A 21,731-nucleotide genomic window follows, 5' to 3' on the forward strand; every position below is an offset into this window, starting at 1 on the left:
AGTAACGTTTAATGTTCACCTCCTTCTTCCCTTGAACTGTGCTGCAGTTACGTTTGATCACGTAAATTCACATTATTTTATTTCATTCTAATGAGACCGCCGCGAGTGTTGAATTACTACTTATAGAGGTCAGTTTATCTGATGAATAAAATTGTGTAACACAGAGCTGTTTTATTTGGTCAAAACAATGCTACTAAAAATACATTTGATCGTGCTGAATGTTGTTATAGATATATGATGTTATATATAGATATATATGCTATGTTAGTTGTCAAATCAAGAAAACAAGATTCAAACAATAAGACTAACCGAGTTGAGCTAAATAATAATGATTAGTTTTCTGTCGATAAAGATATCCAAAGAGTTGCTCACCTATCTACTAAAACACATAGTGTATTAAATAGTCTTTGGTGTTTTCATGGCTTCTATGGAAGAAGAGCTGGAAATCAAGGGTAATGCGGATATGACTCCATCAACAGTGTATTTTACACTGGTTAAAATAGCCAATTTCTCTGGAACATTGTTGGAAACATTTGGGTTATTGTAAGTACACAAGTCAACAAAATATATAACACTGTTCTAGTAGACAAACCCAGTAATTGGGTTCTTTTAACTCAGCCAATGGGTTTGTTTAACCCAGCGATTGGGTTGTTTTAACCCAGCCAATGGGTTTGTTTCATCCAGCGATTGGGTTGTTTTAATCAAGCGACCCAGCGATTGGGTTGTTTTAACCCAGCCAATGGGTTTGTTTCACCCAGCGATTGGGTTGTTTTAATCAAGCGACCCAGCGATTTGGTTGTTTTAACCCAGCCAATGGGTTTGTTTCACCCAGCGATTGGGTTGTTTTCACTCAGTGAATGAGTTGTTTTAACCAAGCGAATGGGTTGTTTTAACCAAGCGAATGGGTTTGTTTCACCCAGCGATTGGGTTGTTTTAACCCAGCCAATGGGTTTGTTTCATCCAGCGATTGGGTTGTTTTAACCCAGCCAATGGGTTTGTTTAACCCAGCAATTGGGTTGTTTTAACCCAGCCAATGGGTTTGTTTCACCCAGCCAATGGGTTTGTTTCACCCAGCCAATGGATTTGTTTAACCCAGCTAATGGGTTTGTTTCACCCAGCGATTGGGTTGTTTTAACCAAGCGACCCAGCGATTGGGTTGTTTTAACCCAGCCAATGGGTTTGTTTCACCCAGCGATTGGGTTGTTTTAATCAAGCGACCCAGCGATTTGGTTGTTTTAACCCAGCCAATGGGTTTGTTTCACCCAGCGATTGGGTTGTTTTAACCAAGCGACCCAGCGATTGGATTGTTTTAACCCAGCCAATGGGTTTGTTTCACCCAGCGATTGGGTTGTTTTAATCAAGCGACCCAGCGATTTGGTTGTTTTAACCCAGCCAATGGGTTTGTTTAACCCAGCAATTGGGTTGTTTTAACCCAGCCAATGGGTTTGTTTCACCCAGCCAATGGATTTGTTTAACCCAGCTAATGGGTTTGTTTCACCCAGCGATTGGGTTGTTTTAACCAAGCGACCCAGCGATTGGGTTGTTTTAACCCAGCCAATGGGTTTGTTTCACCCAGCGATTGGGTTGTTTTAATCAAGCGACCCAGCGATTTGGTTGTTTTAACCCAGCCAATGGGTTTGTTTCACCCAGCGATTGGGTTGTTTTAACCAAGCGACCCAGCGATTGGATTGTTTTAACCCAGCCAATGGGTTTGTTTCACCCAGCGATTGGGTTGTTTTAATCAAGCGACCCAGCGATTTGGTTGTTTTAACCCAGCCAATGGGTTTGTTTCACCCAGCGATTGGGTTGTTTTAACCAAGCGACCCAGCGATTGGATTGTTTTAACCCAGCCAATGGGTTTGTTTCACCCAGCGATTGGGTTGTTTTCACTCAGTGAATGAGTTGTTTTAACCAAGCGACTCAGTGATTGGGTTGTTTTAACCCAGCGAATGGGTTGTTTTAAGTTAACCCAGCGAATTGGATTGTTTTCACCCAGCGATTGGGGATAATGTAAGTACACAAGTCAACAAAATATATAACATTGTTCTAGTAGGTTTTAGATATTTTAATGCAAAAATCTTACGTATTGTGCCTTTAACTTACATTAACTTATTGTATAAAGTGTTATCAACAATAGCTGCCACAAGAATGTGATTATATTGTGATCTAGTTACATCAGTGACAAGCGTATCGCGCTTCCAAGCCAAATAATAGAGTCTGAAGCATCGCTCTCTGCTGTCCTCCTCCACATTCCCGCCAGTTTCATTTCCCCAAACATAAATTACATCCATTTGGATGAAGTAACCAAATGTGAATCGAGGTGAAACAACAAGTTTGTTGTTTGTGGATTTTGGCTTTGTCACCCTCACAGGCATTTCAACACTCTCGCTCCTTCATTTGCTTTTGTTACAAGCTGTGAATTAGCACACGGGAAGCGTTTGGCCGCTATAACTCAACACAGATCGACAAACAGATGAATCACGGCAGAGCTGCCAAACTCTGCGACTGAAGCAGGAATGTAATTAAATGTGTGTGGGCGGGGCTGGATGTTGATTGGCTCTGGCTGAATGAGATGCTTTGTGGTTACGCTCCAGTTCACAGGATGAGTTTAATGTGTACATGTAGATCTGAAATTGCCATCTAATGTCATCTGCTCATAATCTTGGCAAAACCATTAGAAATGCACTATAGTACAGCAGGCAAATCATACATCATCAGTAGTGGTTCACTCCTGCACGTTAGTTAAATTATGAAGCGTACTGGTTGAATCCAGACTGGAAAACAAGACAAAAATACTGAGAACATTTTGTTGTGAAGTGTGCTAAATATTTGTCTGGCTGTGTATAAAGTTGACTTGAATTTGTTCTAGATCATTAGACGTGACATTACACTCTAAAAGGTTGCAAATGGACAAACCCAGTGATTGGTTTGTTTTCACCCAGCGAATGGGTTGTTTTAGCTCAGCGATTGGGTTGTTTTCATCCAGCGATTGGGTTGTTTTAGCTCAGTGATTGGGTTGTTTTCATCCAGCGACTGGGTTGTTTTAACCCAGCGATTGGGTTGTTTTAGCTCAGCGATTGGGTTGTTTTATCCCAGCAAATGGGTTGTTTTAACCCAGCGATTGGGTTGTTTTAGCTCAGCGATTGGGTTGTTTTAGCTCAGCGATTGGGTTGTTTTAACCCAGTGAATGGGTTGCTTTAACCCAGCGAATGGGTTGTTTTAACCCAGTGAATGGGTTGTTTTAGCCCAGCGATTGGGTTGTTTTCATCCAGCGATTGGGTTGTTTTAGCTCAGCGATTGGGTTGTTTTCATCCAGCGATTGGGTTGTTTTCACCCAGCGAATGGGTTGTTTTAGCTCAGCGATTGGGTTGTTTTCATCCAGCGATTGGGTTGTTTTAGCTCAGCGATTGGGTTGTTTTCATCCAGCGACTGGGTTGTTTTAACCCAGCGATTGGGTTGTTTTAGCTCAGCGATTGGGTTGTTTTATCCCAGCGAATGGGTTGTTTTAACCCAGCGATTGGGTTGTTTTATCCCAGCGAATGGGTTGTTTTAACCCAGCGATTGGGTTGTTTTAGCTCAGCGATTGGGTTGTTTTAGCTCAGCGATTGGGTTGTTTTAACCCAGTGAATGGGTTGCTTTAACCCAGCGAATGGGTTGTTTTAACCCAGTGAATGGGTTGTTTTAGCCCAGTGATTGGGTTGTTTTCACCCAGCGTATGGGTTGTTTTAGCTCAGCGATTGGGTTGTTTTCATCCAGCGATTGGGTTGTTTTAGCTCAGCGATTGGGTTGTTTTAACCCAGTGAATGGGTTGTTTTAACCCAGTGAATGGGTTGTTTTAGCCCAGCGATTGGGTTGTTTTCACCCAGCGAATGGGTTGTTTTAGCTCAGCGATTGGGTTGTTTTAGCTCAGCGATTGGGTTGTTTTAACCCAGTGAATGGGTTGCTTTGACCCAGCGAATGGGTTGTTTTAGCTCAGCGAATGGGTTATTTTCATCCAGCGATTGGGTTGTTTTCATCCAGTGAATGGGTTGTTTTAACCCAGCGAATGGGTTGTTTTCATCCAGCGATTGGGTTGTTTTCATCCAGTGAATGGGTTGTTTTAGCTCAGCAATTGGGTTGTTTTAACCCAGCGATTGGGTTGTTTTAACCCAGTGAATGGGTTGTTTTAGCTCAGCGAATGGGTTGTTTTAACCCAGCGAATGGGTTGTTTTCATCCAGCGATTGGGTTGTTTTCATCCAGCGAATGGGTTGTTTTAGCTCAGCGAATGGGTTGTTTTAACCCAGCGAATGGGTTGTTTTCATCCAGCGATTGGGTTGTTTTAACCCAGTGAATGGGTTGTTTTAGCTCAGCGACTGGGTTGTTTTCATCCAGCGATTGGGTTGTTTTAGCTCAGCAATTGGGTTGTTTTAACCCAGCGAATGGGTTGCTTTAACCCAGCGATTGGGTTGCTTTAACCCAGCGATTGGGTTGTTTTAACCCAGCGAATGGGTTGCTTTAACCCAGCGAATGGGTTGTTTTAACCCAGTGATTCGGTTGTTTTAACCCAGTGAATGGGTTGCTTTAACCCAGCGATTGGGTTGCTTTAACCCAGCGATTGGGTTGTTTTAACCCAGCGAATGGGTTGCTTTAACCCAGCGAATGGGTTGTTTTAACCCAGCGATTGGGTTGCTTTAACCCAGCGATTGGGTTGTTTTAACCCAGCGAATGGGTTGCTTTAACCCAGCGAATGGGTTGTTTTAACCCAGTGATTCAGTTGTTTTAACTCAGTGAATGGGTTTATAGCTAACAGTCACTGACTGAATATCTGGGCGGTGAAGCGACACGTTGCAGTCTTTGGTTTCATGGTATAACGCTCTATAGATATAACGCTCTAGATGTAATGAAATGGCAGCAGTTTTCCCTTCAACAAAGGCTCAATTGACACTAAGGGCCGATTTAGTCATAATAAGTGGTATTATACAGATCTCCTCTCACTTGCAGCTAACCTGTCGTTTGAATATCTCACCGCTCTTTGGAAGGGCATTAAAAGCCTATCATTAAGACGCTGCACAGAGAAATTACATTCTGGGAAGGCAGCCAGGCAGATTCAGTGTTGCAAACATGAAGGAGGTGGGCGAGCACAGCGGAGACAGATTAACATGACGCTCAAAGACACCTTTGTAGTCGCTTTTGGACGTCGTCTGGCTTAATCGGACGGGTTGTTGTCTCGGCTCGATCTGGTGGGATTGGTTTTGGTGTTGCTGGGACTTACCAGCAGAAGAGGCAGGAGGCATGATTGTGTCCGTCCTCCTTTCCGGCCCATGTTGTTGTCTTCCACCTGAGGAGGTCTGCCAAGAGAGAAAGACATGAAAACTGATGAAGTGTGGGAATTGAATAGCTTTATATAAACACTAACTCTTTCTTAGTGTTCCAGTACAAATATCTAAACATTCTTAAATCAAGATATATGTACTTCAGAAGCAAAATGACTGAAGATATTAAGCTTTAGTTTCTTAAAAATGTATAAAAATGAAGCAAGTTTCAAGAGACATATCTGTCAATAGGGTCAGAAAAATAAACTAAAAACTAAAACTTGTCCAATTTCACAGGATGAATTTAGAGTGCTTTTGAATGAGATCTAGTTTATGATGATTACTAAAATATGTCTTTGGGGAAAAAGGCAATAAATAAAGCACACCAAGAAACTGACAAGAATGTTTAAATATCTGTAATGAAATGTAAGAAAATGTATATATATATATTTTGCAGTGAACACGTGTGTCTGTATGTGATACAGCATTTTATTCTGCACAGAAATGGGCATGTATGTGTCATCATAATCGTAATGCTGATGTATTGGCCAATAATTGGTATTGTTTAAAAACACTGTCTTGAATTTAGAGCAAGTTAACGTGACAATAACGCATAAGTGTTGCCAGATCTGCAGATTTCCCAACACCAAACAAATTTGTAGCGCCTCCCATCCAATAATCGCAAAGAGCTTTTTGTTTTGTTACTTCTGTAACAAAGTCTCAGCTTTCAAATTCTGTCATTTGTCACAAAATTCAAACAATAAAAGTTCAAGTTCAAGCGGCAACGCGGAGCATGAGTCTTTTCTTCCACTTTAAGTTATAGCACGAAAAACATGCATGAACATCAGAAGGTATGTTGAAACATACTGCATTTACTGCATTTTTCATGGTCAAAGGAAAGGTACTCCTCTCAGAAAACATTCAAATAAAGATACTTTTATTTGTTTAATTGCTATTTGAAGCATTTGGATCGCTAGACGAGGGTTTAATGAACTCATTTTTGTGAAAACCTCAAATTCAACCAAATCGACATTTTTGCCTGAAGCTCATAATTAGCCTGTGCGCTTTCCGACTCATTTTGCCAGCACGGGTCACGTATAAATAAATAAAATAGCAGTTGTAAAATAATAGTTTGGGCTCTGTTGTTAATTTTAACCTCTAATATTATAGTAATGTCAGAGATCAGAGATTTTTTTTCTTAAGAAACTATCGGTATCAGTAGATATCATTCTGAATAATCAGTATCAGCGGAGAAGTTTATCGGTGCATCTCTAATGTTTATATATATTTAAATAGAATGAAAGATACAGAATGTACTGAATGTTAGCTTGCTTATTGTGCCCATGTGCTCGATCTATATAAGTCTGCATGTCATTTAACAAGAAACTATGCTTCTAACCACAGATTGAGAAGTTTGTGATGTTTGTTAAAAATATGGTTTTGGGAAATGCCAAATTGTTAAAATATGTTGGTTACAACCGAACTTGCGACCATAGTTTGCTTAAGATGCTTTCAGGAAACGCACTCCTGAGGGATTGCATGCATGACCTTTGACCTCGCACAATATTGACTGTCTGTAATGAGCAAAATTACACTAATATACTGTCACACTCACAAATGTACATGAAACCACCACAAAAGCATAGCAGTAAGCATTGCATTGATTTAGGGCTAAAGGAAAAGACCATAAACTTGAATATGGCAGAAACTGATCAGTGCTACAGATTTTTTTACAGCAGTCCACGTGTGTATTAGTTTAGCAACATGCAGTTTTGAGTTGCATTATTAAAAACAAACACAATTGCTGTGATGTGATTTATGACCTCATAATGAGACATCTTATGAGGAAGAGTATAAAAGCATCCATCAGAGCGCCGATGATGAAACATGAGACAAACAACAGATTGAATGCAGTGTGACACTCACATACTGCAACAAAATCATGTGTTTCTGTCTTGTTTTCCAGCACAAATATCGAAACATTCTTAAATCAAGATACATTTACTGGAGAAGCAAAATGACTGAAGATATAATGTAGTGAGTTTATGCTTAAAATAAAAGAAAAAAAAGACTAAAAAAGATATTTGTTCTTGTTTTAAGCATAAACTCACTTCATTTTGATAATTATTTCAGAAAACTAACCATATAACCATGTACTGTATAATTATAATTAACTAAACTTGACAATCACATGTAGTTCTTTTGAGAAGCACAGCTTCATCTGTCACATGATCAAATGAATCTGGGCAAATCAAACAATTCTAACACTGAAAACTCTGTTTTGTTTCGTGATGTTAAAGGTGGAGACCCGCTGCTGTAACGGATGACAGTCGCCCGTTCACTGCACTAATGTCTCATGGTTTGGTGAACCTGAGAAGTTTACTGTGTTTTATAGGGGCGCCGCTGTCACCTGAACTCACCCGCATCAGCACTGAGCTCAAACGCTTCGCTTTAACTCACTTCAGCCCCCATGATGCCTCGCTGCATGTGGGAGAGCAGGAGGAAATACACTCCAACACAAAGAGAGGCGGATTCAGCTTCACGCTGATAAGATCACGTGTGTGCGGTTCATCTGAGCCGTTCTCCTGAGATAACAAAGACACACCGCATCGCTATCAATATCAGCGGAAAACTGATCATATATCATACGGGCTTAGTGCTGTAACGGTGAAGTGTGTCAATTCTACACCAAATTATATCTAAAGTAAATGTCAACTAACTCTCATTAGAGCATTAGTAGACTGGGCCGTCTGACCAATCAGAGCAGGGTAAACTCTAAAGTGTCAAAATAAAGTGTAACAGAAAAAGGGCTGAAATAAAATATTAATATTAGATATAATACTTCAACTAAAACTTAAAATTATTGGAAATTAAATTAAATTTTGAAATTTGAATAAAAAATGTTGGCTTGGCAAATAACTGAAGTAAATAAGCTTTAATTGAAGTACTACATTTTTTTTTTTTTTTTTTTTTTTTTTCATTTATTTCTTTATTTGAAAGGGGACAATGTACATTAATAAACATTAAAACAATGTAAATGTACCCGAGTTAGCTCAAAAGTGCTAATTTTCATCGGTAGTCCCCCAGCCAGATTTAAACAAGGCAACCTTTAAAAATAGTCACAAGTACAAAATCACACAAAAAAAAAAAAAAAAAAAAAAAAAAAAAAAATTTACAACACATTATGGTTAATAAATACAATTCATATAAAAATGATAATGACTAAAAAAATGACTAAAATGGCTAAATCTACAACTGAAATAAAATAAATTAAAGCTAAATAGAAATATTAAATTAAAAAGCTAATTAAAAAGTGCATTTTATTCAAATTACTCAAAATTAAACTAAAACTGAAAATAGAAATCTAAATTTTAAATATTGAAAACGAATTAAAAAGTGAATTTTTATTCAAATTACTTCAGTTTAAACTAAAAATAAAAGCTAATTTTAAATTTAAAAAAATAAAAAAGTGTATTTTTATTCAAATGACAATAAAAGCTATTAATAAATACTGTAATAATACTAAAATTACACTCTTCTTTAATTCTAACTGAAAGTGATATAGCAGAATAAACTATTATTATCAGGTTGCTAGAGATTCACTGTGTTTATTTAGCGGGAATCAATCTGCAAACGGACGACAGGCTTAAAATCGATCCTAACTGTGGAATATTTGCCGTAACCGCACGAGGAACCTTCCTCCAACGAGCACAAAACAACCGGAGAGGACAAAACGCTCGTCTACAACAATCCGTTTCATCAGTGGACTCGAAGGATGAAGGGGGGGAGAGAAGACGACGTTATTTTTGCAGGAAACGAAGCGAGTGCCAAACGAGAGTGCCCCCAAACCCCCCGGCTCATTATCTGACAAAACGAACACACACACGCCCAAGACGCTTTCATCAGAATCCAGATCCAGCGCTTTTCCCTCCACACGCCGGGCTGGAATGCACCTCGCTCCAAACACAAGCGCGCTCACGGCCGCTGCCCGGACTTGCCTCTGTTTGAAAGTCGACCGCAGACTCGCCGCCCCGGGCTATTAATCTTATAACGACCACATAATCTAAGATAAATACACAGAGTATCATTATCCTTATCATTAACAGCCCTGAAATATCTGTTCCTAGGGGAAGGGTGAAGGCGAGGATATTATTACGCCGAACGGCCCGTCCAAAACGCCTCACTCATTTCCCATTTAACATCTAATGTTCTAGGAACGTTTTGCTAATGTTCTTATTAAGTTATGAAACCATTATTTTTTTCGTAGCGTTCAAAGCGTCCATTTGTTTTAAATGTTTCACCCTCTGGTCCTTTTCCTTTAGGGGTCACGCTTGGCTCCTTTGCGGTCAAAAGTGACCGAAGCCTTGAAATTTAACTTCCTGTTTTTTCAGGAAAACCAATATAATATATTTTTGTTCAATAATATTTTTTGATTATTATTTAACATTTTTAAAGTATTTATGATACTATGCAATATTTATAAAATTTTTAATTAGCTATTTTCCCCCATTGAAAATAATACACATTTTTTTATAAAAATATATATTTAAATTATTTTTTAAAATTATTTAATTATTTTATTCCATGTTAAAACAGAGACAAGGCATTTTAAAACCGATTTTTTGAAGGTAGATTAGTGCCATCTGGAGGGAGTAAAAAAAGAAAAACATATGTAACGCCATGGTAGATGCCTATATAGTTCTATATAAAGTGTTTATAAATATCTAGTGTTTTTTAGACATAAATACTTATTTTTATTAAGTTGTGGATTTGGATTAGACTACTTTTTGTCAAGGTTTAGATTTTTTGTTTGAAATGTTGATTTGAAGTGTCAGTTTTTGCATTGATTTTACTGCAGTCAAACCTGAACACAGAGGAGGACATTTTGTTACACATATCATCAAAATTCAATAAAAACGTAACAAAAATGAATAGGTATATTTTACCATAGCTTAATAAATCTGGGTCTGAACTGAACATTCTGAAACAAGAAGTAACATTTTAAAAATGAACCAATGTCAAACTAAAACAAAAAGGTCCATGAATGATGTATAAATGTTTTTGTGCTAACGTTTTGAGAAAACTATTAAAGACCAGCTCAGCTAACAAATGTATTTTGTGAGAAAATTTTGCTTACATTCCCATTAACGTTATTTCTAGAAGTTCTCTGATCGATCAAAACATTCAGAACATTTTTTTGGTTATACGATTGTTACGCGAGCATTCCATTTCATCATTTTGCACACATCATTGGAATGTTACTTTTGAATGTTCTCTGAACATTCTGAAACATAAAAAAAAAATAAATGTTTTCTTGGTTTTTCAAAATGGAACATTCCATTTTTCAAAAGTACCATTATGGGAATGTTACTTTTTAATGTTCTCTGAACATTCTGAAACAAGTAGTAACATTTAAAAAATGTTACATGAATGTCCAACTAAAACAAAAAGTTCCATGAATGATGTATAAATGTTTTTGTGCTAACATTTTGCGAAAACTTTCAGAGAGCATCCCAGCTAACAAAAGTATGTTAAAAGAAAATTTTGCTTACATTCCCATTAACGTTATTTCTGAAAGTTCTCTGATCGATCAAATCATCCAGAACGTTTTTTTGGTTATGCGAATGTTACGCGAACATTCCATTTCATCATTTTGCACACATCATTGGAATGTTACTTTTGAATGTTCTCTGAACATTCTGAAACATTTAAAAAACAACGAAAATTCTATTGACATTCCTAGAAGAGCGCTTGTTCATTACTTTGAGGGAACTTTGCTTGTGAGAACATTCAGCGGGGTTACACGTGTTAAACTGAACCGACTGCACTTAAGAGCAACAGTGTGTTTAACAGCCGAGCGTGAATGACGGGTGTTCAGATTGGTTTCTGTGAGGTCTGTGAGGCTGAACACAGCTTTAATGTCAACAGCGACTCTCATGGGAGTTTGCGAGGGAAAGCCCCATCTCTCTGAAGCAAATCACACGGGCTTATCGTTCCTGCTGTTTATATCAAAACGGAAGCGGCGGAAGGAATAATCTCAGTTGTGCTTTAGCTGCGAGCGAGTGCTGTTCCGCTCTCTCGGTCCAACTCTTCTCACACAAGTACAAACATCTTCAGATGAACACAGATCAGGTGGGTTAGCGCTCACAGATTTAACCTTCTAGTCTCTCATCCTGACTGAAGGAAGGAAAACACTACAGATTTCAAAAGACTAGACAGACAAGTCACGCAGTCATTTTAACTTCATTGAAAATGAAAACAATCGCTGCATCCTAGTTGTAGAAATGATGTATACTGAAAACTCTCCTCATGTCCACATAATGATTCATTTAAAAGTTAATGACCAAACTAATATTTATAAAAGTTCACAATGTTGTTGCAGATGAAAAATCATTTTTTATCAGGTTAGATACTGATTATTAATAACTCAGATCCCTTTATCTAAACATCTCTCTACTTGCTCGTCAATCTGCCATGTTTGTAGTTTTTGACACTTTTTATTAGTTTCTGTAGTTCTAATCAAATCCTCATCTAAAGCGCAATGGGTTGTGGGCAATACTAGCTGTTACACTCTTAAAAATAAAGGTTCTTTATTAGAATCGATCAATGAAGAACTTTTAAATTCCACAGAACCACTAAAGGTTCTTTATAGTGGAAAAAGGTTCTTCAGATTATTAAAATGTTCTTCACATTAAGAAAAAAATATTTTTTAAGAACTGGGGTCTCATTTATAAAGCGTACGCCAGTTCCCGCGCAAAGGTTGTGATCTATAAAAACAAACTTGACGGGAGAATGTGCGCACCTTTAAGCAAACTTTGAGCCGTGCGTACGTACATTCTGGAGACAAAAGTGATATGAATTGAGATAGTAGATGTGCTACTTTCGATCACTTTTCCAGTGACACGCTGTTTTAATGACAGCGAGGTGCGCTGGGAGCACAATAATTCCTCTTTAAACTAAACTGCAGATGTTATGACAAAATATTTTTTTGAGAATGACGATCAGTGATGCACACTTAACTTAGATATTATGGAAGACAATGCTGGATTCGGTGGTCGAACGGTCCGTTGTCCAGTTTGAATAGTTCCAATGATAATATCTTACTGTATAAACGCAGCTGCAGGAGGTGTTGATGTCAAACAATTACCATTTGAAGGATATAATTTGAGGAAAACGGTAAGATTTGCATGTTTTCTTTTTAAAATCCTTTGTCAGTGACGCGCCGAGTCAGACAATTGTATTTACACTGCAATAAATAAGTAGGCCAATCTGTTTCCACTAAAAATAGCCTATAAACTTCCTAAAAGATATGTTCACCTCATCAGCAAAACTGCATAAATTTGATTTGAATTGTTTAAAACTATTCAAATACTATTTGGCCAGTGGAAATGAATGAATCAACTCTATTCTAAAACCTTTATCTGAAGTATTTTATACAATTTTGTTTTTATGGATATTTTGATATATTTATTCTAAAACATAAAGAGGATACTGGATGATCTTTATCAATATAATGTGTGGCACAAATGGCATTTATAGTCCATATCTAATATTTTCCAATGTCCAACCATGGAACTGATATGCAGATGGAAATGATATGCAGATGAGGTCATGCATAGTAAAACTAGGCGTTGTAAGCTCCATATATGGTGATTTCGGGGAGGAGACAGGGTGGAGATGCACGTACACACAATCTTCCGCTGACTGGGATTTATAAAGGGATTTGTGCGCAGGTTCTGGCGTACGCATGGTTTTATAAATCTGATTTTTTTTGTGCGTACGCAGAATCTAGCTTTTGCGCGTACGTACACTTTTAGTAGGGATCCTACGTACAGTTTTATAAATGAGACCCCTGATCACTAGCAAAGTATTTTTATGCACATTTTGGGATATCGCATTACAAACAAATACTGGATGGAAACATCAAGATGCACATAAATTCTAAAAAATGCGCATAAAAAACTTTTGCTCTCAAATTAGTTTGATCATTTTTTCATGCGATACTTCAAAAACTATTTTTAAGACAGTAGAATGTGCATGTATCTGCACTTCAAATTTCCACCGGAAACAGTAGACCATCCGAGTACCTTTGGGATACTCATTTTGACAAACTATGATTTGGGACACACTGAGTGATTCTAATTTTGAATATTTAGGCCGTATGGGAACTGGGACGCAGCAAATGTGTTCTAAAGTCATCTTAATATATCAAACATGTTTGATCTCCTCTAAAGTCTGAAGCTTAAAAAATCTGTTTACTATGCGATTTTCTGTGAAATCAGTCAAATCAAATCTGCAGACTGGCTATGACTTTTGCAGGCTAGCGCAGTGTTGCCAAGTCAGCCGTTTTCCTGCGTTTTCCTACTTTAATACTGTTGTTGCGGGTTGTTTTTCATGTCCGCAGGTTGAAATTACCCCAAATAACATGATATTTAGTCCCTAGAATGCGAATTTTACCAGGGGAACTGCGCCAAAAACGTGGATTTTACCCCCCGGAATGCATTTTTTAACGCGATTGGGCTAGTTTTGTGTAGCAATTGGGCAGCAACCCGGAGCTGGCGTCAACTCGTTCAGACTAGGGATGCACCAAAATTTCAGCTACTGTAAATTTTTGGTCGAAACAGCTATTTTTGGTTTCAGGCTGAAATTATTTTGAAGGAATGAAATCTGTGACTGAAACAGCGCTTCTCTGATGACACATTTTGACTGTGTTCAGAGTCTATTTCATGCACACAACATGATAAAGCATAATCATGTGAGCTGTGTGACACTAGCTCTGGATTGACAACATTAATTTCTCGATTTTAATCGGTAATGATATGGTTTCTTAAATCTGTGCTGTTTTCTGTTGATGCACAGCGTGAACAAAACTTCACTAAACATTTGTTGCGTGACTGTCACAAAGTCTCAACTTTAAAATTCGAAATTCAAACAATAAATGTCGTTTTGGCGCTCTTTAATACGACGACAGATCGCTGTAGTGCAGTTCAAGCGGCTCGTGATCATCTCATCTCATCTTTACTAGTTGTTACAACATCAAATAAACATGAATGAACATCAGAAGGAATGTTGAGAAATATATTACAACCCTGAATTATGAAATTGCTCAATCAGTGTTTCAACTTGGGAAAGACGTCAATAAAACAGCCTATACAATGTCATTTAACCATACATTAACCTCAAGAAAGCTATGCAATGTCCATAAAATCATTAGATAGCTAGAAAAAGTTAACTGTAGAGAAGAGCATTTTGCTAAATATATGCATTGTATTACACATTCATTATATTTTTACTTAACCTGTTGGTTATATCTTCATTATTTAATGAATGTTTGAATAAATCTGTCACGAAAACAAGTTATTTTTCACCAACAAACTGGAGCAGAAACAATTCTGTTATTAAAAAGTTGATATAAAATGTCTGTACAATGTCTGTACAATGTACTACCTATTTGATTGTTGATTATAAGTTTCAATATTAATTGTTTATTAATTTATTATTTATTTTCGGTTTCCGGCCAAGTGCATCCTGAGTTTTTGAATGAATTGATGATTAATGAATTATTTCTTTTTGGTTTGTGCATCCTGAATTCATCCAGAATGTTCAGCCCTAACTCAACACACATCAGGCTCTGTGACACTGAACACTAACGGCTTGTAATTCGTCTGCGCTGATATTTGTTGTCAGATTAGGAAATTGCTGCTCAAACGGCACTAATCAGTGAGGAAATGAGAGCCGGACGTCACTTGGTCTCGTTCCCAGTTCTTCCATTTCCAATGTGAATTAAATGATCAAAGTGGTTTCTAGTCTTCCTGGCATCAGTCTGTTTAGTTCAGAATCACTGGTGTTGTTGTGTTTCTAGTAAAGTTCAGTGAATAAACTCACTGAATGATCATGAATTCGATCTGTTCAAATAGTTCAGATGTAAACACACACACACACACACCTTTAACCTGCATTAACCTGTCATGAATCTATCTTTGTCTTTCTGGCAAATGTTTAGCAACACCCCAGAAACCAAACAGCTTTCAAACTTCAGTATTCAAACAACGGCCTACAGAAGCTTCAGACATCAAGGCTTTCGTCAGGTCGACAATCTCAGCGTCCTGATATCGGAGACGGACTGCGCTGGTGGAGAAGCTTAAGAAGCTGTTAAGTCACTGTTGTTGAATCTTGCTCTATTGCCAGCGTTACTCCTTCAGATCTATGCCTCCGAGTCACGGCGTCCAGGGTGAAAAGTTGATTTCAAAGTTAGACGCTTCTATGGAGCCATATAGAACCTGGAGGTGCAGAGAGAGTATGTGATCCTACACGCAGACGGAGGATGTGCCGCTGCTCAGGTTTCCTCCTAAACGCTCACCAAAAGACAGACATGAAAGCTGGGAAAAACTATAATCTTCTATTTCAAATGTCAAGCACTCGCAGTTATGCTATAGGAGGCCAATCCAAACAAAACGACAAGAATGACTACTGTAGAGACTAGATCATCACCTGTTTAACTGCAGTCGCAAAATAAAGGATCCAACCCAGATTTGAACTAACGTTATGGTAACAGTATTTCTGAATGTTTTGTTTTAAAAATGTTTCTTTTCCTTGGTTATGCGAACGTTAAGGGAACATTCCATTTTATCATTTTGCAAACATTATTGGAATGTTACTTTTGAATGTTCTCTGAACATTCCGAAACAAGTAGTAACATTTAAAACACTTTAGGGGAACATCCAACTAAAAAGTTTCAGAAAAAAACATTTTATTATGAACGATGTAAAAATCATGTTTAAATCAGAACATTATTAAAGAACAGATAACTTTAAATGAACATTCTATTAATGTTACTGGAATAATGTTTATGCCATTAAAAGAATCATTTTTGGAACCTTTCAGTGATCAGTTCTAAAGAACCATTTTAACATTTTTAATAAATCTAAAGAACATTTTTCAAAGAAAGAACATTTTGTGGTTCCGTGGATGTTGAAGGTTCTTCATGGAACCATAAATGCCAAAAAAGAACCTTTATTTTTAAGAGTGTAGTTCAGCTTATGAATCTGTTGGTAATACTTCTGATTTATTTAAAATCTGCATACAAGATAAACAAAATATTCACTTGCTCAAAAAAAAAAGATTGAGTATAAACGTCTGTAAATATGTAATATAAGTCTCTTGTGTCTCCAGAATGTGTCTGTGAAGTTTCAGCTCAAAATCCCCCACAGATCATTTATTATAGCTTGTCAAATTTGCCTCTATTTGGGTGTGAGCAAAAACACGCCGTTTTTGTGTGTGTCCCTTTAAATGCAAATGAGCTGCTGCTCCCGCCCCCTTTCCAGAAGAGGGCGGAGCTTTAACAGCTCAACAACAACAAAGCTGGAGAATCTCACGCAGCCAAAATGACGAAAGTGTTCAGCCTTACATTGTTCAAACCGGAGTCGACACTGATGGAGAGACTCAGGAAGAAGTTACAACTTTTAGACGTTTCTGAATGGTTAGTGGATAAATTGATGTAGTTGCTGTGGAGTTGATTCAACTAGCATGTGCCGTCATGTTCATCTTTTGTGCAAAACCCGTATGGACAGCCACTATATGGTGCACCTAGTTGCCGAACAGAGCCATACACACCAGGCTAACGTATATGATTGATATCAAATGCTGTGAATGGTCTAATATTTTTTTCAAAATATCGCTCGGACAGAAACGCTCCTTTTTTAGCAATCGATCTTGCCAGGGTCAACTTGCAGGCTATCCAAACTAACGAGACTCTAAATAGTGTCAGTGCTCATCTGTGAACAGTTAGCATGCTTTGCTCGAACTTTTGCCATGGCGTTTGGACTGGTACACCGTTGTCGCTTGCGAAAACAAAATGGCGGCGCTGTGGGTGGAAACATGCAGATTAAGGGGCGGTAATATTATAATAAGATCCCCTTCCTACATCACTAGGGGAGTGAAATCTGAGCGGCTCGTTTTTTCACATGCTTGCAGAGAAAGGCTTGCCAAAACAAAGTTACTGGGTTGTCTTTTTTCACGTTTTCTGGGTTGGTAGATGCACCGGGGACCCAATTAGCACTTAAACACGGAAAAGGTCAGATTTTCATGATATGTCCCCTTTAACTTGTCATAATTCAGTCCTTTATCTCTATTTTATCTAGTCAAGCACTGATTTAAAAAACAAAACAAAAACACTTTTCTGATTGAAAAATAATTATCCGTCATTTAAGAGTAAATCCAGCAATGTTAATAATCGATGTTGGAGTGTTGAAAAGTCCTGAAAGCATCTCAACATGCAGGTTCTGCTCGACTGGATTCGACAGGAGCACAAAGGCCGGTGTTTTTCTGCTCCGTAGGGCGGTTCTGTCTGCATCCTGGCTTCACTGGGAAACACAAACACTCCTCACCTTTTGATGATTTTAATTACAGCTTTTCTATGAAGGCAAGGCAAAGACAGAGCAAAGCTGCGGCGCAGCAGCTGAAGGTCTGTGTTGTCTTTTCATGCGACCGCAGCCTTTGATTCCTCGCATCGCTCAGACGACTTGACAGACACACACAGAGTCTCATCAATCATTCCTTTCTCTGCACTGATGCCTTTACCTATTCAAAGTTTGCTTATGCACAAACGTATATATATCCTCCCTCAGGCATAGGTGCTGTGGAAGCCACTGACGCCATTTCTGTGTGTGTGAGTGAGTGTTCAGAGAGACTCAATGCGTCTGAACCCATGAGTCAACTGTCCAGGTAAAATCTCTGTTAAAAGCATTAAAGACAGGAAACTGTCTTTCTTCCCTATTCTGTCATATATTCAAGTTAAACGCTTCTCAAACAAGAACAAATGTAGATTGATTTTGTCTGTGGGGAACTGACTGGATGGTTGTGGTTTGCTATTGGTGGATCTCATGTGAGTGATCAAATTTTATTGCCCTGCCTTCGTGCCAGTAAACATGAGAGGCTGTGTTTAACTCAACTTTTAGAGTCGCAAAGTTCTTTGCTAAGCACTTCCGGAGAATCCCGGGCGCCATTTTGAAGTGCGTTCAACTTCATCAAGTGGGCGAGAGACGTTTATTCGGACAGACCCTCGACCCCTCGATTTTGAACGGGGCTAAAGGCGCACCAGGGTAAAAAGCGCATTTTCCTCTAAACCACTAGATGGCACAAAAACTTGCCACAGCACTTTCTAAAACATCCGCTTTTCAAGACGCATGTGGAAATTCGTCTGATCCTCGACATGATTGCGGACAGTTGATTCTGCACTAATTTGATGTAATATTTCATGTTTTTTAAATAGTAGCAAATGAGAATGCTAAAATTATTGAATATATTTTGAGACAAATGTCTTGTTAATGATTTTCAGTTTTGTTGAAGGTAATTAAAGCAATGGTTTTTCAATAACGGCACCGATTTGAAAGTTTTGTCCCATACTGATAACCGATAATTCTTTATATTTGAAAGCCGATAACCGATATATTGGTTGATAAATCTAAATAAAAAAATGTAAGTCATTTTTGAGAACCTGAATACAAAAACAAACGTTTCACCATTAAAAGTCATGTCCCAATCACACAATTATAATGTTCTCATTATAATATTATGTAGTCTATATGACAGACTTGCGCTGAACATGTTGCACTTAACTGTATTTTCCTTTTTGAAGTGATTTCATTCATATTTCAAGCAATTCAAAACCAAAATCTGGTGGAAATAATCCATTATTTATCAGCTTTAATATATCAGCCAAATTTTCTAATTGGGCCGATAACGATAACATTAAAAATGAATACATATCGTTCATCACTAAATAAAAGTATGTTATTTGGAGTAAACAGCGCCCCTGCTGTTGGGGCGAAAAACACAAAAATTAACATGATAATAAACAACCGGCTGACTTATCCATTTGTTGACATGACATGCTTAGATTCAGATAAATATCATATATTAAGTTGTGTGTCCACCCTAGAGATAATCACCATATTTATAATGAAACCATCATATTTAATCATGTCACATAATAAAATATCATTTATTTTTACTGCGGTAAATCTATATTAAATTATTATGGGATCTCATTCAGTGCTTTTTAAAAAATAATTTTGTACCATAATGAGATAATATGAGCATGATCGTTTCTGATACTGCATATCAATTCATATTAATATTAATGAGAGAATCACAAACCTCCACTACACGCTTGTTTTCCATAATGATTCAGATATTGATGTGATCTTTGATCTTCTGCATTTAAAACCAACATGCTTCAAGGGAATATTTGAGTGTTTCACATTAAAACTGACTTGGAAACTTTTTACCATGCCAACTTATTTTACTACTTTTTTATAGATTTGATCGTTTGATCGTGTCCCAGAGTTTCAATCTTAATGAAAATTCATGTTGTAATGGTCAAATTATGCAAGAAGTTTAAAATATGATTTGTCTGCATACATAAACGATACATCACAATGAAAATGATTTTAAGAAAAAATACAAAAATGACTTTCAAACAATTCATTACTAATTCATTTTTGCTCAACATTATTATATCACATTGCAAAACATTGTGATAATTATCACACATTGTGAATTGAACAGCGATATGATGAACATATTTAACCTTTTTTTCTGATTTCTGGACTTGATCTGTAGAGGTTTATGGAAATACAGATTCAATATGTGAATAATTGGTTTATCTGAGAAGTGATATTACAAGCGAATATGAGCTCCGAAGTAGTTATTATGAATGCAAAAAAGTATGGTTTTATTAAGAAAACCAAGAGGGAGAAAATGAATGCGTTTGTAATAAAAAAAAAAAATGGTAGAACAATAAAACGAAATAATCTGAGCAATAAACTAAGTAAAAAGAACGTTTTGCTAATGTTCCCATTAAGTTATAAAAACGATTATGCGAATGTTCCATTTTAGAATTTTGCAAACATCATGGGAATGTTACTTTTGAATGTTCTCTGAACGTTCTGAAACAAGTAGTAACATTTAAAAACGTTCCATGAACGATGTATCAGTGACGATTTTGTGCTATAACGTTTTTAGGAAATTATTAAAGATCAGATAACCTTTGCTGACAAAAAAAAAAAAAAGTTTGTTCACAACTTTGAGAAAGCGCTAGCCAAAGATCCGAGAACGATCCGCTGGGACGTTCCTGTCATTAATGAATTATCCCAGCAGCGCGCGCTCATTTGATTGATTTTCATTCTTCTGGCGCCTTTCAGATGATCGCATTTTTTTGGGATACTATTGCATTTTTTCCCAAACAATATTTGTCTCTTTCTCCTCTCGGATGTATTTCCTCCTGCAGCAGCAGTTCAAAGCCACAGAGACATCAGAAGCGCGTGCATGCAAGTGCATGTCTCATCTCCATGCAGGACTTTCCCTTACATCTCATCTCCGTACGGGACAGCCAAACCATTCCCAGACCTAGAGCTTCACTGACCCGTTTAAAACATCTCACACATCAGGTTGCATATGAAAGAGCAGCAGTGAACAATCATTTGCGACACGCAAATAATGAAAACCACTGTTGGTTATTCCACAAAGAGCGATTATAGCGCATGCATAATGTAACAAACTCTAAACGATCAAGTTTAACAAGACTAGATAAATGCTGTAAACGCATGTTTGCACGAGTACAACTCTATAAGAGCGCTAACGGTTTGTGTGCATCTCATTGAAGCAGGAATTTCCCCCTCGGTAAAAATGCAGAGCGCATTCCTGAAGCGCGCGCCTTACCTGCGGGAAGACGAGGACGCTGCCGCGCTTCAGTAGAGGATCTCTGCCGATTCTTCAGGACGATCTGTTCTGGAACTCACAGAGGACAGGTTTGAAGTTGATATGTGGACTGAGATCAGATCATTACAGGGAATCAGATCATTCGAGCGGCTGCATGTGACCGTCCGTCGCCTCTTAAATCGCTTCAGGCTCGTTTCAGCTTCTGGCTCCACCTCGACTGAGAGTTAAAGATGCTCTCCGCCCAGAATGAACCTGAGACAGGTACTGCAGCTCGCGCTCACTGCTGCCCACCTGCGGCACGAGCCGCACAACTGCACTCGAAACATATTTGAATTGCATGTAAAATGTCCATGCATTTCCAGCATAAACCAAGTCATGTGAATCAGGTAAAATATCTGTAATAGTACTAATAAAATGAATGTGTTTTTAATGCACAATAACCATGTAGATAGACTATATAGTTATTATCAGTAAATCCAATTAGTTTCATACCTTTTAACTAATTGAATATTGCTTGTTTCTCAGCTAGCCATATTTTAACCATGTTCATACTTTTCAACTGAACGAAATTAATTGTGAATAAAATGCATTTTGAAAACATGATTATTTCAATAAAATTAAATAGAAGCAAATAGTTAATAATAAATGATGCCATGAGTGCTGTTTCATTTATGCATGACTGGCAATTATGCATCACACTAAGATTATTAGTTTGTGTT

The 21,731-nt window shown here is 37.6% G+C and overlaps 1 protein-coding gene across 1 annotated transcript in view; it reads right to left on the reverse strand.

The window, feature by feature from the left end:
* The window catches only part of edar (ectodysplasin A receptor), a 59,432-nt gene extending 38,105 nt beyond the window's left edge, over positions 1-21,327 (reverse strand). The window contains exons 1-2 of the mRNA XM_048194801.1: positions 21,013-21,327; positions 5,253-5,328 (exon numbers count right to left, since the gene is read on the reverse strand). Coding sequence (XP_048050758.1) covers positions 5,253-5,303 — 51 coding nt within the window. The 5' untranslated portion in view covers positions 5,304-5,328; positions 21,013-21,327. The remainder of the gene's footprint in view (positions 1-5,252; positions 5,329-21,012) is intronic.
* Positions 21,328-21,731: the final 404 nt, after the last annotated feature.

This window comes from Megalobrama amblycephala, linkage group LG6, assembly GCF_018812025.1.
Source record: "Megalobrama amblycephala isolate DHTTF-2021 linkage group LG6, ASM1881202v1, whole genome shotgun sequence".
Classification (NCBI taxonomy): domain Eukaryota; kingdom Metazoa; phylum Chordata; class Actinopteri; order Cypriniformes; family Xenocyprididae; genus Megalobrama; species Megalobrama amblycephala.